We start from the raw sequence: 20858 nt of genomic DNA, 5'->3' as shown, positions 1-20858 counted from the left end.
AGTGGCACAGCTATTATGTCAGAGCTGGGCTTTGACTCCAAGTCCTTTTTAGTCCAACAAGTTTTCTGTTGTTTCGATTTTCTATTTGTAGAAAATAACACATTCATGGAACAAGGTAAAAATTCTAACTAAACTTTGGCCCACTCATACCAATTATACACAAATGAAAGCTTACTGATCTGGAAGAATGGCTTCTTCATCCAAAGAAAACTTTCCTTGAATCCCATGACATAATTCAGGTGGTACATCCACTGGCTGTGGAAAAATGCATTCCTGATTATATACCCCAAAAGAACGAAAAGCAGGAACTCAAACATGTACTTCTACACCAAAATCATAGTAGCATTATTCTTAAGACCCAAAAAATGGAAACAACTTAAGTTCTCATCAACAGATGAATAGATAAGCACAACATGGTGTATACATAGAATGGATATTATTCGGCCATAAAAGGAGTAAAATTGTGACACATGCTACAACATGGATGAACCCTGAAAATGTGCTAAGTGAATCGAGTCAGACACAAAAGAACAAATATAACACCATTTATGTGAGGTACCAAGAATACGTAGGTAACATAGAAATAAAAAGTAAGAGAGGTTACCAGAGGCTGGGGAAGTGAAGAATGGGAAGGTACTGTCTATTAATATTGTTTAATGGGTGCAGAGTTTCTAATTGGAAAAATGAAAATGTTCTGAAAATGGATACTGGTGATGGTCGCACAATATTGTGTATGGTCTTAATGCATAGAATTATACACTTAAGAATGGTTAAAATAGTAATTCTGTTTATATTTTACCAAAATCTTAAAAATGCATTCCTGATTAATTAACCAAATAAATATACTGTCTAAAAACACTCCATGACTGAAAAAGAGACCATACCTCTGTGGAACCTGTCTGGTATAGCTCTGAGATGAAGTCATGGAGTTGGTGATGTTTCCCTACAAATAAGACATCCCCTCCAAGACTGTTTCTTCTAGCTGGGGACAAAGTAAGAAAAGAATGAAGATTAAACAATTACATCTGCAAGAGCAATATTTATGAGAATGAAATAAGGAGCACCTATATTTTAAAAACTTAATTATAAGTTTATAAAAAATAATTTAAAAGCAATAAAACCTGCATGTGTGATCTCTAGAGAAAAAAACCAACTCTTTGACAATAAGGTTTCAAATATCAATGACTATCAGAAAAAATTAGCACTAAGAGATATCTGAATATAGCATTATAAGATAAGGGACAAAGTTTTCTTATTTACAAAGAACCCATATTTTTACTGTAAGAAATAAATATTCCCTGAGGAAACACAAATTATATCATGTAATAACAAGGGTATTCTAAGGAAGGTTGATAGAGAAATTATTTCAATAGGTTTATTATACTGATACTAAATCAACTTTCCAGTAGAGCTCAGCTCTGCAATTTCCCAATACTTTTAACTGTCAGTAGTATGACAAATTACCTCTTTTTGTGCAAAATAACATTTTAAAGTTAGCACTTTGAGGGCAAATGCTTTTGTTTCAATCTAACCATTTAAGAAAAGTTATTGTTATTTGAGGGAGATGATAGGAAAAAGGGAGAGAAAGGAAATTAACAATACCCTTGCAACACACAAAGTTAAAGGATATTCTTAAAATGATGTTTTCTTATAAATTTAATAAATATTTGTGACTTAAATTTTTTTATTTAATTATTATTCAATTTATGGATAAATTTTACGAAGCAAAGTTAACTTTTGTTAAAAAGAGGTAAAATAAATGATTTATGTCCCATTTATGGGAAATTTGACAAGTGAAAAAAAAAGGGTCAAATTTTATAAGAAAATGTAAAGTCTACATTACACAGACTCAATGCTGACCAAGTGAAAGTATAATTCTTACTCTCTTCTGGAGTGAGGTCTGGGTATACCTCTTCAAGGGCAGCTCGCAGCCTGCGCTCATCCACAAATGGCAACAGAGCAACACCTGGGGAGACAAATGTACACCAGCCACCCGGGCTATTAGAATCACAGATTCACCAATAAACATTTCTAGTGGGGTGTCCCTGCTAATATCAAAACATTTGCTTTTCCTTTCGGACGTCCCTCTCACTATCTAGGACTGCTGGCTCCTAACTGCTCACCTGCCTGCCTGCCTGATTGCCTTAACTGGCCCCCCTGCCAGCCTGGTTGCCTCTCACTGGTCCCCCTCTGCCAGCCTGGTTGCCCCAACTGCCCCCCCGCCACCGACCTGGTCGCCCCACACAGCCTGCTGCTCAGTCGTTTGGTTGTCCCTCACTAACCCCCCTGGCCAGCTTTGTCACCCCACTCAGCCTGTTCGGTCGTCTGTTTGGTTGTTTCGGATGTGACGGCCCCTGGCTCTTTATATATAGATGATATAATCATCAAGTCACCGGCATGCTTATATATTTACTTATATTTAATAAACCCACATAAGGACTTATTTAAAACAAAGATATTTACATATATTTTTACTTTACTCCCTCATATTCTCCTATCCTTCCTCTCCCTCCACAAAGTATCTTCAAAAACCATCTAATGCCCCAACCATTTGCATACAACAAAATATGACCAGGGAGCACTTAACCCTAATCAATGGGTTGCATTTTCCATTATAATTTCATAATAGTAATATGAAATTTCCATTATGACATAAAGTACAAGTCAAACCTAAAAAAATCTCAAAATATAATATCCTATTTTTTTAAATGCATTTTTATTAATTTCAGAGAGGAAGGGAGAGGGAGACAGAAACATCAATGATGAAAGAGAATCATTGATCAGCTATCTCCTGCTGGGGATTGAGCCTGCAACCCAGGCATGTATCCTTGACCAGAATCGAACCTGGGACCCTTCAGTCCATAGGCCAACACTTTACCCACTGAGCCAAACTGGCTAGGGCAAAATATAATAATTTTAAATTGTAAATTATTATTTATCTCCCTTTGCCCCACAACTCTCTTTGAGTCATTTTACTGGTCATTATAACACAGGGAACAACCAAATTAAAAGAGAGAAAACATGATTTACCAAAAAAGCTTATCATCCTAGAAAAATGTATGGTGGAAGGGAGGTTAAAATGATTTGATGAAAGGGGCTTACCGTGTGAAAAACTCTTATTGTGTTTTACAATTAGTCATCACACATTTTATGAGTGTTAAGTGGCATCTTGAATTTAGTACAAATTTTATATTGCCACTAGAGGCCCGGTGCACAAAAATTCGTGCACTCGGGGGAGGGGGGGGTCCCTCAGCCCAACCTGCGCCCTCTTGCAGTCCGGGACCCCTCGGGGGATGCCTACCTACCAGCTTAGGCCTGCTCCCTGGGGGACTGGGATAAGCTGGCAGTCAGACATCCCTCTGGCAGCCCGGGAGCCCTCGGGGGATGTCCGACTGACTGCTTAAGCCGCAGTTGGACATCCTTACCGCTGCAGAGGAGGACATCCTTAGTGCTTCGGAGGAGGTGGGAGAGGCTCCTGCCACCGCCACTGCGCTCGCAGCCGTCAGCCCAGCTTGTGGCTGAGCAGAGCTCCCCCTGTGGGAGCACACTGACCGCCAGAGGGCAGCTCCTAGGTTGAGCGTCTGCCCCCTGGTGGTCAGTGCACGTCATAGTGACTGGTTGATCCAGGGTCAATTTGCATATTACCCTCTTATTATATAGGAGTCTTATAAAATATGTGAACAAAGGAATGAGAAATTAATAAATAAATAAATAAGAAATAAATTTTAAGTAATGATTAATGCCAAGTATTCAAACAAAATTTCTAATACATTTTTCAAATGTTTCAATGGTGTACAAGTCAATCTCCACAGACACTATCTCTCAACAACCTAACAAGGTGTCAATGAGCTACTACTAACTGGAAGGAGCAAGTCCCAAGTCCAATAAATTAATCACAAAGGAGATGAAAGATATGATGATTAATGTATTTCAACCCAATTTACTGTTTATCAGAATGTTGCTATTAAAACTACCATTAATCATTGCTAATCCCAGGTTAAATGAAAAGACACTAAATTTTCACATATAATTCTTACAATATTTATCTTTTTTTTTACAGTAATTCTTCCATTTTATAAATCATGTTTCTCACAGTTTTACCAAAAAGTTAAGATTATTTTAACAAAAAGAAATAATATCTAAATTTTACCTTGCCATGCATATTTCTTTCCATTCAAATCAATAGCAAAATCTTCAGGGTAAAAGTCAATTATACTGGAATCCTATATCAAGAAGAAAAGTAAAGATTCAAAACAAAAGTTACATGCTGCTGTTATACAGGAATTTGTTATAATTTTCATTCAAGTTATCAAGCCTGATGAGAAAATGAGGTTTCATTCCGTTCAAAAACTGTTAAGATATCAGGTGATTAATTCTAGGTCTAGTAAAACAAAATTAAGAATATTTTTTTAAATGATGAAAAAAAAGCATTATTATAGAACTACAGAGCTGACAACTGTGGACCCAAGACAGTGAGCGAAGAGTTTATTGACTGCAATAATTCCTCCTTCCCAGCTTGGTCTCATTTTTTTTAGCTAGCATCCAAAACAAGCTCAGAGGTGATTTCAGGTAGGTCAGTCTTCTGAGCTCTTGTAGCCACCATAAAGGGCTGGAATAAGTCAAAACAGACTCAGAACAAAACAACTTGTCCTAAGTTCTACAGTGTGGTGAAGGCCTCGGTGCCTGGGGGGTAGTGGTGGAGGGGTCAATGGGGAAAAAAGGGGGACATCTGTAACACTTTCAACAATAAATATGAATTTAAAATAATAATAATAATAAAGTAATTTAAAAAATAATTTCTCCAAAACACAAATCAATTTTATTTACTGAGTGGGGTACCGATGCCAAGGAAACAAGAGGTGGAAAAAATAATGAAAATATATAGTAGAACTCACATACTTTTACTTTGTTTCTATACTTTACTGTTTCAACTAAGGTGCAAAAGCAACTGTGACTAATATTAGTAAAACCTATGACAAAAACCCAGTCAGTTACCAACACACTCAAAATGCTAAGACTCACTGGATCACTCATGAGCTTTCGCCATGATGGAGGTAGAAAGTTACCACTTGCAGCTGGAAAAACTCCCATAAGTTGTTCCAGTGGTTTAAACTGCAAGAAAGAAAAAAGTTTCAGATAAGCTACACAATTTTTATCTAAGCCAAGATTCTATGAATTTAATGGCTCTAAATAATTAAGCTTACCGGTTTAGTGCCCTTCTCAAAATCAGAAGGCAAGTCCGCAATACCTTCAAAGTCTGAAGCAAATGGTGCATAATGGAACGGGTAATACCACTTCCAGGAAGCACAGCCCTCAAATCATTAATAACAATACAAAAACAAAAATCTATGTTAATGATAGTCACAGCACAAATACAAACAAAAATTAGAATATTAACACACAACTTCTAGGATATATTCCATATATTAATTTTTTCCCACAAGTTCTAAAAGTTATGTTGATTAAATCTGAACTTTCTGCAAAGCATCTATATTTAAAAGCCTATGCTAATTGTCCCTCTGACCATTCGACCATTTGCTATGACATGCATAGACCACCAGGGAGCAGACGCTCCAACTGGTAGGTTAGCTTGCTGTTGGGGTCCGGCCTATCAGGACTGGGCGAGACGGGCCAGAAACGCCCTGGTCCCGTGGTAACCTTCTGGCCTCTAAAATATTTCTTCTAGTTAATTTCCTCTTAATGTGCATGAATCCGTGCACCAGGCCTCTAGTTTTTAATAATGAATTAACACGGTTATGATTTTTAGCCTTAAATGTGTTTCAAGGCATTTCTCTACAACTCTAGAGCTGCCATTATCAAATATAATGAAGAGCAGCTGCAGCTCACACTTACTTGAGCCCATTTGGGTGGGTAAGGAACATCACTGAAACAGAGGTTGAGAGTAAAACAGCCAAAAGTTTCATTTTACAATTCCCTATATTTTCATGTGACTTTCTCTTTACCATAAAAATACTTAAGTATACCCACTGAAAAGAAAACAAAAGCAAGTAATGAGTAGTCTTCCTGGTAAGTGTTTGACTCTGTGCCTAATAAATTAAAATCTTAACACTTTAAGCGCCCAGCCTGTTTTGTCTTCGAGATGGAAAGTATAGTGTCAGTCACCGGTGACTGACAGGGCATTTAACGTGTTAAAGGTAGGAGTAAAACATGAAATTAGAATATTTTACGATCAATACTATATTACTGTTTAGTGCCTTAAATTACTTCCTACTTACCAACAAACTTCATCTACTCCCAGGTCACACCAAACTTAACTTGCTTCATTCTCAGAGTATAAAACCATATATTATCTAGCAGTATTATATCCCCTATGTTTACATAATCTCTCACCAGTCTAACATCTCAATTATCGAAGGTTTTCAGTCAGATGGAGATTACTCCAATTAGAATGCACTTCATGTAACATCACTACATTACATGGAGACAATTATATCATTCAAATTCCTTTCAAATTCTTACTAGCATTTCCCAGTTTTCCTTTGTTCAGTCATTTAGTGATTTGTAGTTATTCAGTTATTTTTTTAAAAAAAACACCAAACTTTAATCACATGAAAGCCCAAGTATACTCTATCACACAATTTAATGCTAAAATCCTTTAATGAAACCCAAATTAGCTTTGTTTATATACTAACATTTAAGGAACTTTACAAATAAGTATTATTTAAGGTAATGAACTTCTAAATAGGAAACTTAAAAAAGGAAGAATGGGCTTAATTTCAGAATATATCTCAATAATATACACTATTATAATATTTTAGAGAAAAATATTCTTTTTGTACCTGGTAATAATATCGAAGAACCCAGCAGAGCCCTTCAACATAAGATTGTACAACTTTACGACGAAATTTCTCATCAGCCGCGTCAACATCAAATTTGTTCTTGTAGTACCGCTGCTTCCAACCAGCTTCCCATAGCCTACAAACCAGTCAAAGCCAGTTTACATTGACTAAATATACTTTCAGTAATTATCTACCAATTTATTGGCCAAATCAATGTATATTTAATATCCAGGTGAAACGTAAATGAGCTTAACAGTAATGTTAGCACAACTTCACTTAGTTATTTCTAAAAAGTCCACTTTCCCAGGATTTATTATCAACTTAAAGATAGCTAAACATCAAAAACCCAAACACAAACTAATAATACCGTTATAAAACTACATTTAAAAAAAGAACAACCATTTATTAAACTACTTTAATAACACCTGTTTGCTCAAATTTTCATACTGTTTTACATGTAGTTTTAGATTGTGGGACAATTCTAAAACTACATTTTAAATTCAAATACTGAAATTTTATATTGATCAAGTTCTGCAGTTTAAAATATATTTAAACTGTACCCAAAAAGTCAAATTACTTTTTAGGAAATGACTAGCACGATTCATTTTTTAAAAGGCAAAAAGTGGTTTATAAAAACCATTTCTGGGAACCAAGCAGAAATTATATGTATACCTACTCTATCCTTGGGCCACCTTACCCCTTTCAGATAAGAGGTGCTGTTGGCTTAAGGTATGTATGTACGTTCTGCTACTGAGAAGCAATTCAATCAATTCACTAAATTATTGCTAATCACCAAAAAAAGTAATTTAAAAACCCCTATTTTAACACAAAGAATATGTTTTTTTAAGTACTCATTTCTCATTCTCTGAGAGATTTAAACATTTTATTGAAGGAACACAAAAAAAGCCAAAAAAGCCCTAGCTGGTTTGGCTCAGTGGATAGAGCATCGGCCTGTGGACTGAAGCGTCGGGTTCAATTCCAGTCAAGGGCACATGCCAATCAATGATTCTCTCACATCATTGATGTTTCCATCTCTCTCTCTCCTCCTCTCTAAAATCAATAAAAACATATTAAAAAAAAGCCGCCCCCAAAAAAACTTTAAACACACACACACACACACACACACACACACACAAACTACACCAGTACAGATCAAGAACATCAAAATGATTCTCCATTTAAGAGCTATTTTCTACCATGTACCAGGTCTTACAAATTGCAGTCATGTTTCAGAATACACCATATCAATTTTAAGTTCTCACAAAGTATTAATAGAATATCAGTAGAAAAAATATCTACTATCCATAATGTGGATTACCACTATTTACAGGAAATATCAATGAAATAAATGCTAAAAACTCCAAACATTTCTTTTTGTTGTTATTAATCCTTACCTGAGGATATGTTTCCATTGATTTTTAGAGAGAGTGGAAGGGAGGGGGAGAGACAGAGAAACATCGATGTGAGAGAGACACATTGATTGGTTGCCTCCCGCATGCTCGGGAATCAAACGGTGAACCCCTCAGTGCGAGGGTCAATGCTCTATCCATTGAGCCAAACTGGCTAGGGCCAAACATTTCTTGATAGAAGCATTTCTACCTTGATTATCCTCAGCAACAGGATTAAACAATAAAGTTCTAAGTAAATCAAGTTAACTATTAAGCTGGTATTAAACATGATGGCTACACAGTAAAACAAAAAGCACTCTAAGAAGAAAGTCCAGAGTTATAGAATCAGAGAATAAAAACTCAGATCAGGTAAACGTTCCATTACAAGTCACCACAGATCTCAGAATCTCATATCAAAGAATATTAGAAAAATGCAGTATCATACATGACACTTGTGAAGTTTCTTATCATAAATACAAACATACCAATCATGTCCCATAAAAGCAGTATGAGCTGTGGACCACTATTGTTTGTTTAACTTTGAAATTCATCATTTTGCTAAATTCATAATGAGTTTCAATTATTGAGATTGTTGGTCTTTTATACTTGGAGCCTAGGCTGCAAACCTGGATTTAATTACACAGAGGCTGTTAAACTTGCTATATAATGACCAAAAACTTCTGGATAAATTAAATAATCAAAGTTTCCTATTATAAATTTTAAACAGCTAAAGGGAAACTTCTCTGCCATGAAATATAATTGTGCATATGCAAGTTTGTGGTTTTAAAAAATATACATTTATTTCTTAACCAAATGTCGTTTGTGTATTTCATTTTGAGGAATAACCTTTTCAAATGAGAAGATTAAAGCAAACTATATTAAGGTATCCAAGTGTAACTGAACTTAATAGGTTAAGCAGCTTGAAAATTTAATCTCAAACTGGTAACATTCAGATCACATAGTCAGAGCTAAACACCTCATGTCTAGCCGACCAAGTGCTTGGTCTCAGAGGGAAAAGTGGTTTGGAGGACGAAAACCTGCACGCATACTAATCTAGATACTTAGTTTTAACAGCAATAGTAGCTTATATATCTCACTGGAATTTACTGACTAGTTTAAACCTTCACATTAATTACTGTGGATAAAAAGATCACAGGCAAGCATCTGCAGGCACTGCTGCTCCAAGCTAAATAGCATTAATTATACCACATCTATTTCAGCAATTTGCTAACAAAATGCAACCAAAATAATATCTTCACCTGACATTATCCTCTGGCTCAGGTTCACTGTCACTGTCATCTGCTTTTCGCTTCATTCCTCCTAACGGAGATGGGGAACCATCAGAAGTGAAACTTGTATTAGGAGATACTGAAGGACTCTGCAGACAATTAGAGCATTACAGAGACAGGATTTAATTATTCACTTCACATAAGAAGTCACATCAAACTGTTACCACCATGTTTCATGATACCACTTTTTCTTTAAGTAGATATGGTAAATATATTTAGAAAATACAAACACCAATCTTTGCCTACTTCACCTCCCCCCAAACAAGTAATATAGTACCAAGCTTCTTATGCTTACACCAAAAAACAAAAAAACCCTGAACATTCTTAGGATAAAAACTGCTTCAAAATAAAAATTTAATTTTATACACTTTTAAAATTATAAGACTTGAATATTTTTTTCTTTGGTGGTCCCCTCATGCTACAAAGTTATGATCACATTCCACTGATTACATAACAAAGTTGTAAATGGAAAAAAATAAATGTATATAAATTAATAACAAATAAATAACACATTAAAAAGTCAATACTGGTGAGAATAAAGTTAAATAAAATGTTCTAACTAGTACAACCACTCTGAAAAGCAACTGTCTATAATAATAAAAGCATAATATGCAAATCGACCGAAACAGGCTAATGGCGAATGACCATCCAGACAACCTTCCGGTTGGAGTCGGGGCTGCGATGGTGGCCAAGGTTATGAAGGCCTATTCTTGCATGAATTTCGTGCATTGGGTCTCTAGTTTAATAATAAGACTCTGTCAGGTAACTGTTAAATTATTTTCTATATACTGTTTTAAAATTCAATGCACAAATAAAAATCTACTAGTCATCTTAGAAAAATGTAGATTTTATTATTTCAGAGTTAGATACCACTTTAAAGTATTATCAGTTTTATCTTCTTCTATACCTAACTCAATGAACACAGTAGCACCCTAAAGTATCTTAATGTTTAATTTAAAAATTATAATATTCTGCAACTTTACGTTGTGTTAAATGACCAAAAACATAAGTGGCAGAAAAGATTTCCATGGTAAAGGTAATCTTCTGTTATTCACAGTATACTAGATATTTCAAGTAAATTAAATTATTTTTAACATGAGAACTGAGTCTCTCTTTTTTAATTTATTGATTTTAAAGTAGAGGAAGAAAGGCAGGGGGAGAGAGAGAGGGAGAAAGGAAGAGGGAGAGTGAGGGAGAAAAAGAGGGAGGGAGAGAGGGAAAGAGAAAAGGAGAGAGAGATCAATTTGTTGTTCAACTTATTTATGCATTCATTGGTTGATTCTTGTATGTGCCCTGACCAGGAATTGAACCTGCAACCTTGGTGTATGGAAACAATGCTCCAATCAACTGAGCTACCCTGCCAGGACTAAGGACACTCAGTTAATACTATAAATAAAACCTTAGTATAAAGGCAGTTCATAAAATAGGCCAAGAAAAGTTACCACAAAGTAAAATTATATTTCATAGAGGATATAACACTTCCCTTTTTAAAATGTATAATATCAATTTTATCATGATACTATATGGCCAATACTATAAAAAAAATATACCAATAAAAATAAATCCAGGAAGGAACTGTTGTACTTGGAAAATGAGATGGGTATTTTTAGTCAGACAGATCTGAGTTTGAAATACCAAATCCAATCTTTACTGAATGTATGGCCCTGAGCAATTTATTTAACCTCTGTCAGCCTCTGCTTCAAATGGGGATGATAATGTTCTATCTCTTTACAGGTTATTGCAAGGATTAAATAAAACAATACATGTGAAAGACCAATAACATACTGCCTGCTGGCACCAAGTAGTTACCATTAATTAAGTTATCATTATTTTTTAAACCCAACACTAATCCATTTGGATCAAATTATGAGAATGATGTTCCTATCAACTGTCTAAATACAGAGTTGTTGTAAAAAGCAAACTTTCCCAAATTGACAAACAACATTTAAACTCTATCTTTAGATAAAAATAATATACCTTCAAAAAAAAAAAAAGGTGCTTGCTCTTTAATACTAAATCTCTGCTGCTCTCCTTTCTGCTCTAGCTCTCCTAGTGAAAGTATTCTTTCCTACCCCCATAGCCAGTTTGGCTCAGTGGATAGAGTGTCGGCCTGCAGACTGAAGAGTCTCAGGTTCGATTCCAGTCAAGGGCACATGCCTGGGTTGCGGGCTCCATCCCCAATAGGGGGCGTGCAAGAGGCAGCTGATCAATGATTCTCTCTCATCATTGATGTTTCTAGCTCTCTCTCCATCTCCCTTCTTCTCTGAAATCAATAAAAATATATTTTTTAAAAAAGTTTTCTTTCCTAAACATACCAGATTCATACCACCTCAAATTTCTTTTGAAAAAACTATTTTTGCAATCAAAGTTACTAAACTGAAACTGGTCACTGATATAATGAAACCACACTTCTGAATGCAACATTTAAAAACATATTTACATAATATAAATAAAGCCACGAATAAAACCATATTTATGAGGAAACAAACCTATCTAATAGAACATTAACAAAGCAGACCATCAGTAGACACCAGTCAACTGAGACTAACACGCCCAAACATTTAGAAAAAATAAAACATAATCTTAAAGGTTCCCTTTAAATAAACTTCATGATTTTAAAGAAATTTCATAACTTCACTTCATAATTTTCTTAAACTTGGAACATTCAAGATGAAAATCCCTCCATGCAAAGACTCCAAGAGAAACAATTGTGTCAAGAGGAATTAAGACAGGATCAAATAAGCAACCTAATCACCAATCTCTCTGCTCCTATTTCCATGTCAGATATTAATCACTAATGGGTCTAGTCCTGTAGAGTCTGAATATAGTTTTGGAATCCTTCTCGAAGCATCACAGCTGGCAAAGGTTAAACCTACTTGGCTGCCTGAGATTCAGAGAAAAATATTCTATCAGCAATATGGTGTTTGAGAATACTTGTCACTCGCAGTTCCTCTGAGGGGACTGTAGTCCCTATATTCTAAAATAATGGACATCAGTTTTTTCTGTTTGACTCACGTGTCTCATTGCAATCCCTTTCACTGACCCTCCATATCCCATTCTGTTAATGGTGTAAGGAATAAGACAAGAAAACAAAAACCAAACAACAAAATACACAACAGAAACCTAGGCTGCTTCTCTCAAGAGGTGCAAAATCTCAGTTCTCAAATTTCAAATGTAAGGTCCTTAAAACTTCGAGGTGTGAATTTATGGCAAGACAAATCCAATCAGTCTCCTGATATGGCAAACATTCTCCTCATAGGATTGCCCTGTAATAAGGGATTTGAGCATCAATACAGTAACTATCAGAATAATGAAATCTAAACATCCAAACTTAGGCTGTTTCCTTAGATATATCATAGCAATGATTTACATAAGATACCAAACCTTACATACTATCTTGCCTTCTCTATAACACATTCTTTCTCTCATGCCTACTAGTCCAAAATAAGCAATAACTTTATCTGCCATCTGTGAATGTTGGTTGGTAGTCTGTTTCCTCACTCCTATTGCTGCTGAGCCCATGGTCTGTTGCTACTATTACAGAGAGCTGAGTTGGAGAGTAAGAGTTTAGGCAGTAAAGAGTATCTATAGTATTCGAAAAATTGAGGAATACTATTCTCCAAAATGACCCTGACTGATCCCTGGAAGGAAAGGGGAAATAGGTAGCAAAACCCACCCATCTCTCTTGCTCCAGCTATGAGACGTTTGCATGTCCAAGTGATGCTTCCAGCACCATCACCACCTAGTACCTTGGTCCCAGTTAAATCACTGCAGCCACTTAGCTATCTATACTTTATCCATTTTCTTTCTTTCATATTATTTAGATATTTTCATATTGATAAAAATAAACTTAACATAATTAAAAATATCTTAAGATAAAAGAAATAGAAAAAACTATAAAACAACTCTAGGGTAAGTGATAAAATTTACACACAACTGCAAGGGACATGTGATAGTCACCACTCTTCAATGCCACATAAAAGTAGGTCACTTACAGAGTTATTCTGCATCCTCATTTCATAGGCTGCTTGTCTCGGATTATTGGCTACTTGAGAACCTGAATTTCTTGAACCCAAGGCATGAGGAGTCAATATTCCACCAGGAGTGAAAGCTGGTTGATCTCTCTAACATAAATGGAAATAAATGTAGAAATTAAAATTAAATGACAACACAGATGACAGGAAGAAAAGAGGGCAACAAAATAGAGTCCCCACTGTAAGCACTTAAAAAGTGAAAATGGATTTCCATTCACATCACATAGTTGTTGACACTTTGATCTGACTGAAACTTACCCTATAAATAATAGTCTGCAATATTTAACAACTCTGAAAGTACAAATAATTCACTGTCTGATATATACAGAGAATCTATCCCAGCTAATTAGGCTAATCTATTATGTTTACTTACAATTTCAGAACACATTCAAGACAAAATTCTAGGCAAATTAAGTATAACTAATAACATAAAAAACAAGTCAAGAGTTTGATTTATACTTAGAAATACAACTTTTATTTACTCTTCACTTTCCTAGAATTAATTCACTTTCCAATTAATTAGAGCTATGACTAAAGCTGTAAAAGTTAACAATCGTGGCTGACTGATACAAGAGAGATTTTTTAAATAGACATTGACTGAAAGAAAATAATTATATAGAGGGTAGAAAATAAATATGCCCCTCCCATTCTAAGTGATTTTGAACCTACTTGCAATATTAAACAACTCTACTTGTTTTCTTTTCTAAATTCCTGAAATTGCTCGATTCCAACAAAATATAATGATAAAAGGCAGTCCCTAAACTCCATGAGTTTAAAATCTAGTAAGGAAGATAAGAAAAACAAGAACTAAAAAGTTAAGCATGCAATTAAGAAAACAAATATCACTGCAAGAAGCCCCAGAGTGAAAGAACTGCTCCCCCTAGTCTATGAGCAGAAGAAATGGAGACTTTGTAGAAAAGGTAAGATGTGAAGGAGTCAGGAAGTAAAAAAATCCATTTGAAGGTACCAAATGAAGGCAATGATCTGAATCTGGAGGAACATGGTGTATTAAGAAGGCAGAAGGGAAAAAGCTGGGCAGGTAGAATTAGACCAGATCATAGTGCACTCTGCATGCCAGACGAAGATAAAACTGTATTCTGAGGAAACTAAGGAGTTACTGGTGATTTCTGAGTAGAGAAACAACCAAGTTTTGAGTGTCATGTTCTGGGAATACTAACCTGACAATGATGTAGACAAAATTTAACTTTCAAGAGGATACAAAAGGTTAACTGTTTTTATTACAAAAGCAATACCTGATTAGGATAAATGCCAACCACCCCCTCCTGCCCGTCAATTGTATCCCTTCTAATGCTTGAAAAAGGACTTCTTTACTTTCAACCCCAGCATTCTTTCTCCATGTAAGAAGGCAGCTGGGGGAACACTATGCCCCTATCCAACCTTACTGGATAAGAAATAAAAAGCTATTGTAACAAACATTTTCCTCCCAAACTGTAAGTCATGTTATTGCCAATCTTATTATATTAATTAAAACTCACCTTCATTCTCTTTCTTTTTTCTTTCTGTCGTCTTCTAAAACTGTCCTAAAAGTATAAAATCCACATATTCTGTCAAATAATTACACAAAAATGTAAGAGTTAAACATTACCAGGAATGATTTGAGAGACAATTAAAGTTTTTAAAGGAAGACCTCAGAAACCTAGGTACATAATTAAACTAGGTAATAGACTATATGTTTAAAGTGCTGCTTATCAGAACTTTAGATGGGTAGAGAGCATTCTATGTTTAGGTACAATTTAATTTTCCTCCTAATTTTTTTCAGATGGCTTTTATATCATTCCAGGAAAGAATGAAAGACTCATGACAAAAACTACTGGCTCTACCCTGGAGCGAACAGGCTACCAATGTGGAGAAGATACAAATAGAAAAACAAAGAATTCTTAAGCTGTAGTTGAAGTCAGTTAATAATCAAGATGTCAGTTTAAAAATATTGAGAAGACAATTTAATAGCGAGCCTCTGTTACCTAAAAAGGGCTTGACAATTTCTTACTCTGTAACATATATGACACAGTGGGTAAAGAGAGAAGTGGGCTCTATGCAAACACCACTCCCACCCCCGGACTCTAAAAAGTCAATTTAATTAAAGGAAGGACATTCAGATGTTCACACTGCTTATTCTGGGCCAATTTTAACTCATAGGAAAGGGTCCAGACTGCATCACCAAGTTTTCAAAATGTAGCCGTGGTTTCAACTGCATAGGGTTTGGGGTTGATGTTGCTTCCCCACTAACTGTTCAGACTATTCAAAGGCCTCCTTTACCTCTCATGCCCCAAATTCTGTGATTATCAAGGCACTGAAATGACAGCTAAGGTGGCTGTGGCTGCAGCTAATGGCCTAAAACGGGCCAGCTAGTACAGTACTGGCTGTCATCCTATAGCTTCACTTCAATCCTTTCCAGGTCAGTACTGCCAACTCTGATGTGTTAACAAAACGTGAAATTTGTGCTTTCAGCCAGGAGAGGGGTTGAATGTTGAATTCATAGTGAATGACTACCTTATAACCTCCTAAAATATAAAAACCACCAATTTATTTAATCAAGCTTTTGCCCCCACCTGCAATGAAACTTCTCTTATCTAAGTCACCAATGACTGATAGACTGTGAAATCCATTATTCAGTTTTCAGTCCTTGTCTGACCATGACTCTTTCCTTCTTAGATTTATGGCTTTAAACACCATCTAAATACTTAAGACTTCCCAAGCAGGATCTCTTTCCTCTCACCACCCCGATTCACTTTCCAGGCTTCCTCATCAGTTGCTCAGACCATTTTTCAATTGCTCAGACAAAATGCCTAGGACTCATTCTCGATAGCTTTCTTTTTCTCACACCTAGCATTTAACTCATTAGCCAATCCCATTGGTTCTATCTTCAAAATATGCAGAATCCAACTAGCTCTTGTCACCTCCACTATAACTATACTAGCTCCCTTGGACCTGACTTCCTGCTTCTATCTTTGCCTCCATACAATGAGTCTCAATATAACACCTAGTGGCCCTTCGATAATCTTGTCACTTTTATACTCAAACCCCTCCAGAGTGAAAGCTAACGTCCTCATCACGACCTGTAGGGTCCTGCCAGATCTGGCCTGCCATCATCTTTCTGATCTCTTCTCTGCTCCTGCCACACTGGCTCCTTGCAGTTTTGTGAATATCTGAGTATGCTTCTGCCGAGCCTTTCCACTGGCTATTCCCTCCATCTGAAATGCTCTTCCTGCAAATGTCTGCATGGTTTACTCCCTCCCATCCTTCAGGTCTTTATTCAAAGTCATCTGTGGGCATGGCACTCTCTAACCACCTTTTCTAGAATTGCAAACTACTTATCACCACCTTCCCAGCTATTTCCTCACCTGCTTTAATTTTCTTCATGGCACTTATCCCTAACACATTACACAATTTACTTAAGCTTATGTGCTTATCATTCATCTCCCCCAGAAGAATGTCAGCACTGCAGGGTTAGGAATTTTTGTGTTTTTTGTTTGATGTATCAGTTAACACTTGAATACTATCAGGCACATGGTAACACTTAATAAATATTTGCTGAATAAAGAGACAATATTTGTAAGGTTAAAAGGTTAAAAGGCAAACCTCAAAGCTCATAAAACAAAAAGCATCACATTTACCTAATTGCTCAATTTAAATAATAAATATTGATGCATGTCTCTTCTACTATCTGTTCTGCTAGTCAGTTAAATACCTATTTCTAAGAGTGGTAGTCACACCTATGCACAATAGGTCCATCTGGGTGCTATCAACTCCTTTGGAAATCTGTCAAAAGTGGACACACTTTCCAAAAAAATACATAGCACCATATACTTTTAAATGGAATTTCTGAGAGTTCATAAATTCTGCCCTCCCACCCCCTCATGCCCAACCATACTGATGGATATCATATGATGTCAATGACACCAAAAAGACCCAAAGTTTTAAAATGTCCTCTTTGTCAGGCTGCTGAAAACCATTATTACCTAAATCTGAAGCACTCTGGTATCTATCAAATCCCATACAACCTGCCCTAATGCTAAATATCAACAATATTTAACAGTGTAAAGTCTGCTAAAGCCACATAAAAAGACTGTTGTAACATGAGGCTTTTACACCAAGCAGTACACACCACATATAGTTTTTTCTTAAAACATAAATGGCAGTAGGTCAAGTGGAGCCACTATAATTGTTGAAGACTTATTTAACAATGGCTGTCCTGGTAGACATTTGGTATCCTAGACAAAGTTAGTTCTGTCATTTGAATTTTACATATGAAAATTTCTTGCCATCACAGAAAATTACCAAATACCAAAAGCTTTGGATTGCTTACAATCCACTCACTCTTTTACTTAAAATGGTACTCCAAATTCTAAAATAAGAGATCACTAGCTACAGTATACAAACTTGAAGAAAATATGAAATCTTGTCAGATACAACGACATGTTGTAATGTTAGGAGATCATGAAGCAATATAGCAATATTATGTTGCTATTTGCTCAAAATAGCCATATGACTTTTTATAAAATCAGTTTCCAAAAGGATTTCCTTCACTCTTATCTGCTACTATTATCCGCTCATTTTACCCACTGCTTGCCTCCCTTGCCACTCCCCCACAACCCACTCAGCCTCCAAGCTGCTGCCCCTCTCCCACACTCACTCCCCAGGGCCTCTGAACCCCTGGCTGCAGACTAGGGGCCTGTGCATATCTATCTCCTCTCTTCAGGTATTTCCTCCTATCTCTCTAGAACTGGCTCCTCTTTCTCCTTATATGCCCACACGTCTCGAGGTTTCTGTTGGAGGCACTTTCACTCCATACAAGCTCCCAGGGATTTCAAGTTCACACTCATGACTTGAAGTACCTCCTAGTCGCTAATGGTTCTCAAATCTCCTTTAAAAAAAACTTCTACTCTGAGCTTTACACATATCAATCAAATTGCTTTCTGGGCTTTTCTCCTTTCAGGTGTCCTGAATGCTTGAGGTATCACTCAAACTCAGTATCTCCAAAATGAAATTTCATTTCTACCTTGTCACCACCCTAACCTGCTCTACCCTCAGTACTTACTATGTCAGTAAATGGCACCAGCAAACTCAACTGTCCAGGTCAAAAACCCAAACTTCTCACCTAAGCCCTTCACACTATCAGATGTAATCAATTCCTAAGAGCTTTGTTTCCCACTTTTAAAAAAATCTTTATTGTTGAAAGTATTACATATGTGCCCTTATTTCCCCCACTGACCTCTTCTAGCCTGCCTCCACACACCCCTACCTTGGCCCCAGGCCTTCATCACCCTATGGTCTGTGTCAATGGGTTATGCATACAAGTTCTTTGGTTGATCTCTTCCCACCCACCCATCCACCCTCCCCCACCTTATTTCTCTCTTTTAAGTTTAAATTTCTTACTCAAAGCTGCAACCCTCTGCCTTGGCTGATGCAATCCAAATCACACCCCCTACATTCTACTACCAGAGTACAAAGTTCCTAGCTCTTAACCTATCTTCCAGAGCATAAATATTTCCTATAAACATGGCAGCTCAATCCCAGCATTCTTGTAGCCTTAGAACCCTCATTTAATATCCTATTGATTAGACAGGTGTTTAGATTTATATCTTAAGAATATGAAGAGAAAAAAAATTACAATGCAACTCACAGTGTACAATATATATAATTCCACAAAGCAAGCATCAAAACCTTTATAAAATAATGAAAGCACTACCACTCATGATTACACTGATGTTCTATACACTATAACGATATAACAACGCACTCAAAGAGGTTAAAAGTACAATCACAGGATCATCACAGCCTATTAGAGACAGGAGCAATTTAGCTACTGCAATAGAAACACTTTACCTCATCATCCTTTCTCTTTTTAAAAATGCTATCCTCAACTTCACCAACTGCTAACATGATCATCTGTACTCTTTGCAGATTGACATAACCACTTTCTGTTAGGTAACCCTGTAAGTAATAAAATACATGTAAAAATGACCTTCTTATAAAAGCAAATACTTCTGTTTTCAAATTATTCAAGAGTAAACTTACCCCAGTTTTGTGTACCACATTTTTGTATATGTTGACCAAACGATCAATTGCACCTTCCCTGCCACCAGGAAACAAATATTATACATTAGGACTAGTATGCACTGTAAAGTCAAGGAGGCTAAAGAAAGTCTTAAAACCCACAAAAACACACATACCTAATTTCTAACGATGGCAGATGAGGAAGAAAGTCATTTCCCACAAAGAAGCACATGAAGACCCAGTCATCAATGCTCCTCTCAACATCAAATGTGAATGGAAGGCTGGCCATGGTGAGCTCTCTTTCCAAATACTACAACCAAAAAGGAACATTGGCATGAAAGCTATTAAATGCACACTTGTCTTAGAATAACAATTCCAATGATTATGACTACATACCTCACGAAGAACATTAAGACGAAGGAAGATAAACTCTCCCTCTGCGCAAGGAAGACTATCTGCAAGTTCATCGTGCTACAAGAAAGGGACAAGGATTAAACATGTCCACTCTAAACCCTGTAAATTTTCAGTCAAATAAATATGGCTTTTTTTTAAAAGCAGATCCATTTTAACCCTTTGCACTCCGAACCATTCTGGACATTGGCTACCAGCTACTCGACGCTACTTTGCGGCGGAAACGTGCATTTACAGACCCTCATATTATTTAGTATAATTTTGGAACCAAGTAACGTATTATAATGATATTGGACTTATATGAATTGGGTGACATCGAGGAATGTATATTTGCAAAAAAAACAATATTTTATTGTTTATAATTTTGTACAGTATGATAAGTTTTGTAACACTCCCCAATATGCATTGCAGGCTGATTAGTGCATGTTTGACAGTAATAAGTGGTTTGACGCCTGCCACCAGGTGTTTTCCTGTTAGAATACACAATGCAGTCCCGTTTTCTTTGTCCCACATCGGGAATATGTAGTTTATTGTTTAATCCGACACAAAACCCGCTGACATTTCTTGTATATATCTTAGTAATTTTACGATATTTTGATTTAATTTCTTGTGCCATTTCAAGATAAACTTCAGGGAAACATGCATATCTCAAAAAGTTGCGTTGAAATAACTCAATTCCCCGTAATCACTAATAAACTGCAATGTCCCCTGAGAGGGGACATCCGAGTGATATGCTAGAATTCCGATGTCCCCTGAGAGGGGACAGCGGAGTGCAAAGGGTTAATACTCTATTTTTTTTAAATTAAAAAAAGAATTCACCATAACATCCTATCTAATAATAGAGAAACATGGTAATTAGCCGTACCTCCACTACCCTTCCCATTGGCTAATCAGGGCGACATGCAAATTAACTGCCAA

General features: G+C 36.2%; 1 protein-coding gene across 4 annotated transcripts in view; it reads right to left on the bottom strand.

Annotated features, from left to right (window-relative positions):
* Positions 1-20858, bottom strand: part of XRN2 (5'-3' exoribonuclease 2) — a 74221-nt gene that overhangs the window by 31583 nt on the left and 21780 nt on the right. For 3 of the 4 annotated variants that reach the window (XM_023761265.1, XM_023761266.1, XM_006097533.3), the window contains 14 exons: positions 19926-20000; positions 19706-19839; positions 19551-19608; positions 19359-19466; positions 15008-15052; positions 13473-13601; positions 9448-9566; positions 6801-6936; positions 5205-5312; positions 5023-5112; positions 4151-4223; positions 1883-1966; positions 885-982; positions 176-255 (listed from right to left, as the gene is read on the bottom strand). In XM_023761265.1, coding sequence (XP_023617033.1) covers positions 176-255; positions 885-982; positions 1883-1966; positions 4151-4223; positions 5023-5112; positions 5205-5312; positions 6801-6936; positions 9448-9566; positions 13473-13601; positions 15008-15052; positions 19359-19466; positions 19551-19608; positions 19706-19839; positions 19926-20000 — 1337 coding nt within the window. The remainder of the gene's footprint in view (positions 1-175; positions 256-884; positions 983-1882; positions 1967-4150; positions 4224-5022; positions 5113-5204; positions 5313-6800; positions 6937-9447; positions 9567-13472; positions 13602-15007; positions 15053-19358; positions 19467-19550; positions 19609-19705; positions 19840-19925; positions 20001-20858) is intronic. The other variant, XM_023761267.1, reaches the window with a different exon arrangement.

This window comes from Myotis lucifugus, unplaced genomic scaffold (assembly GCF_000147115.1).
Source record: "Myotis lucifugus unplaced genomic scaffold, Myoluc2.0 scaffold_205, whole genome shotgun sequence".
Taxonomy (NCBI): domain Eukaryota; kingdom Metazoa; phylum Chordata; class Mammalia; order Chiroptera; family Vespertilionidae; genus Myotis; species Myotis lucifugus.
The sequence above is the reverse complement of the archived record's forward strand: the minus strand, read 5'-3'. Positions and strand labels throughout refer to the sequence as shown.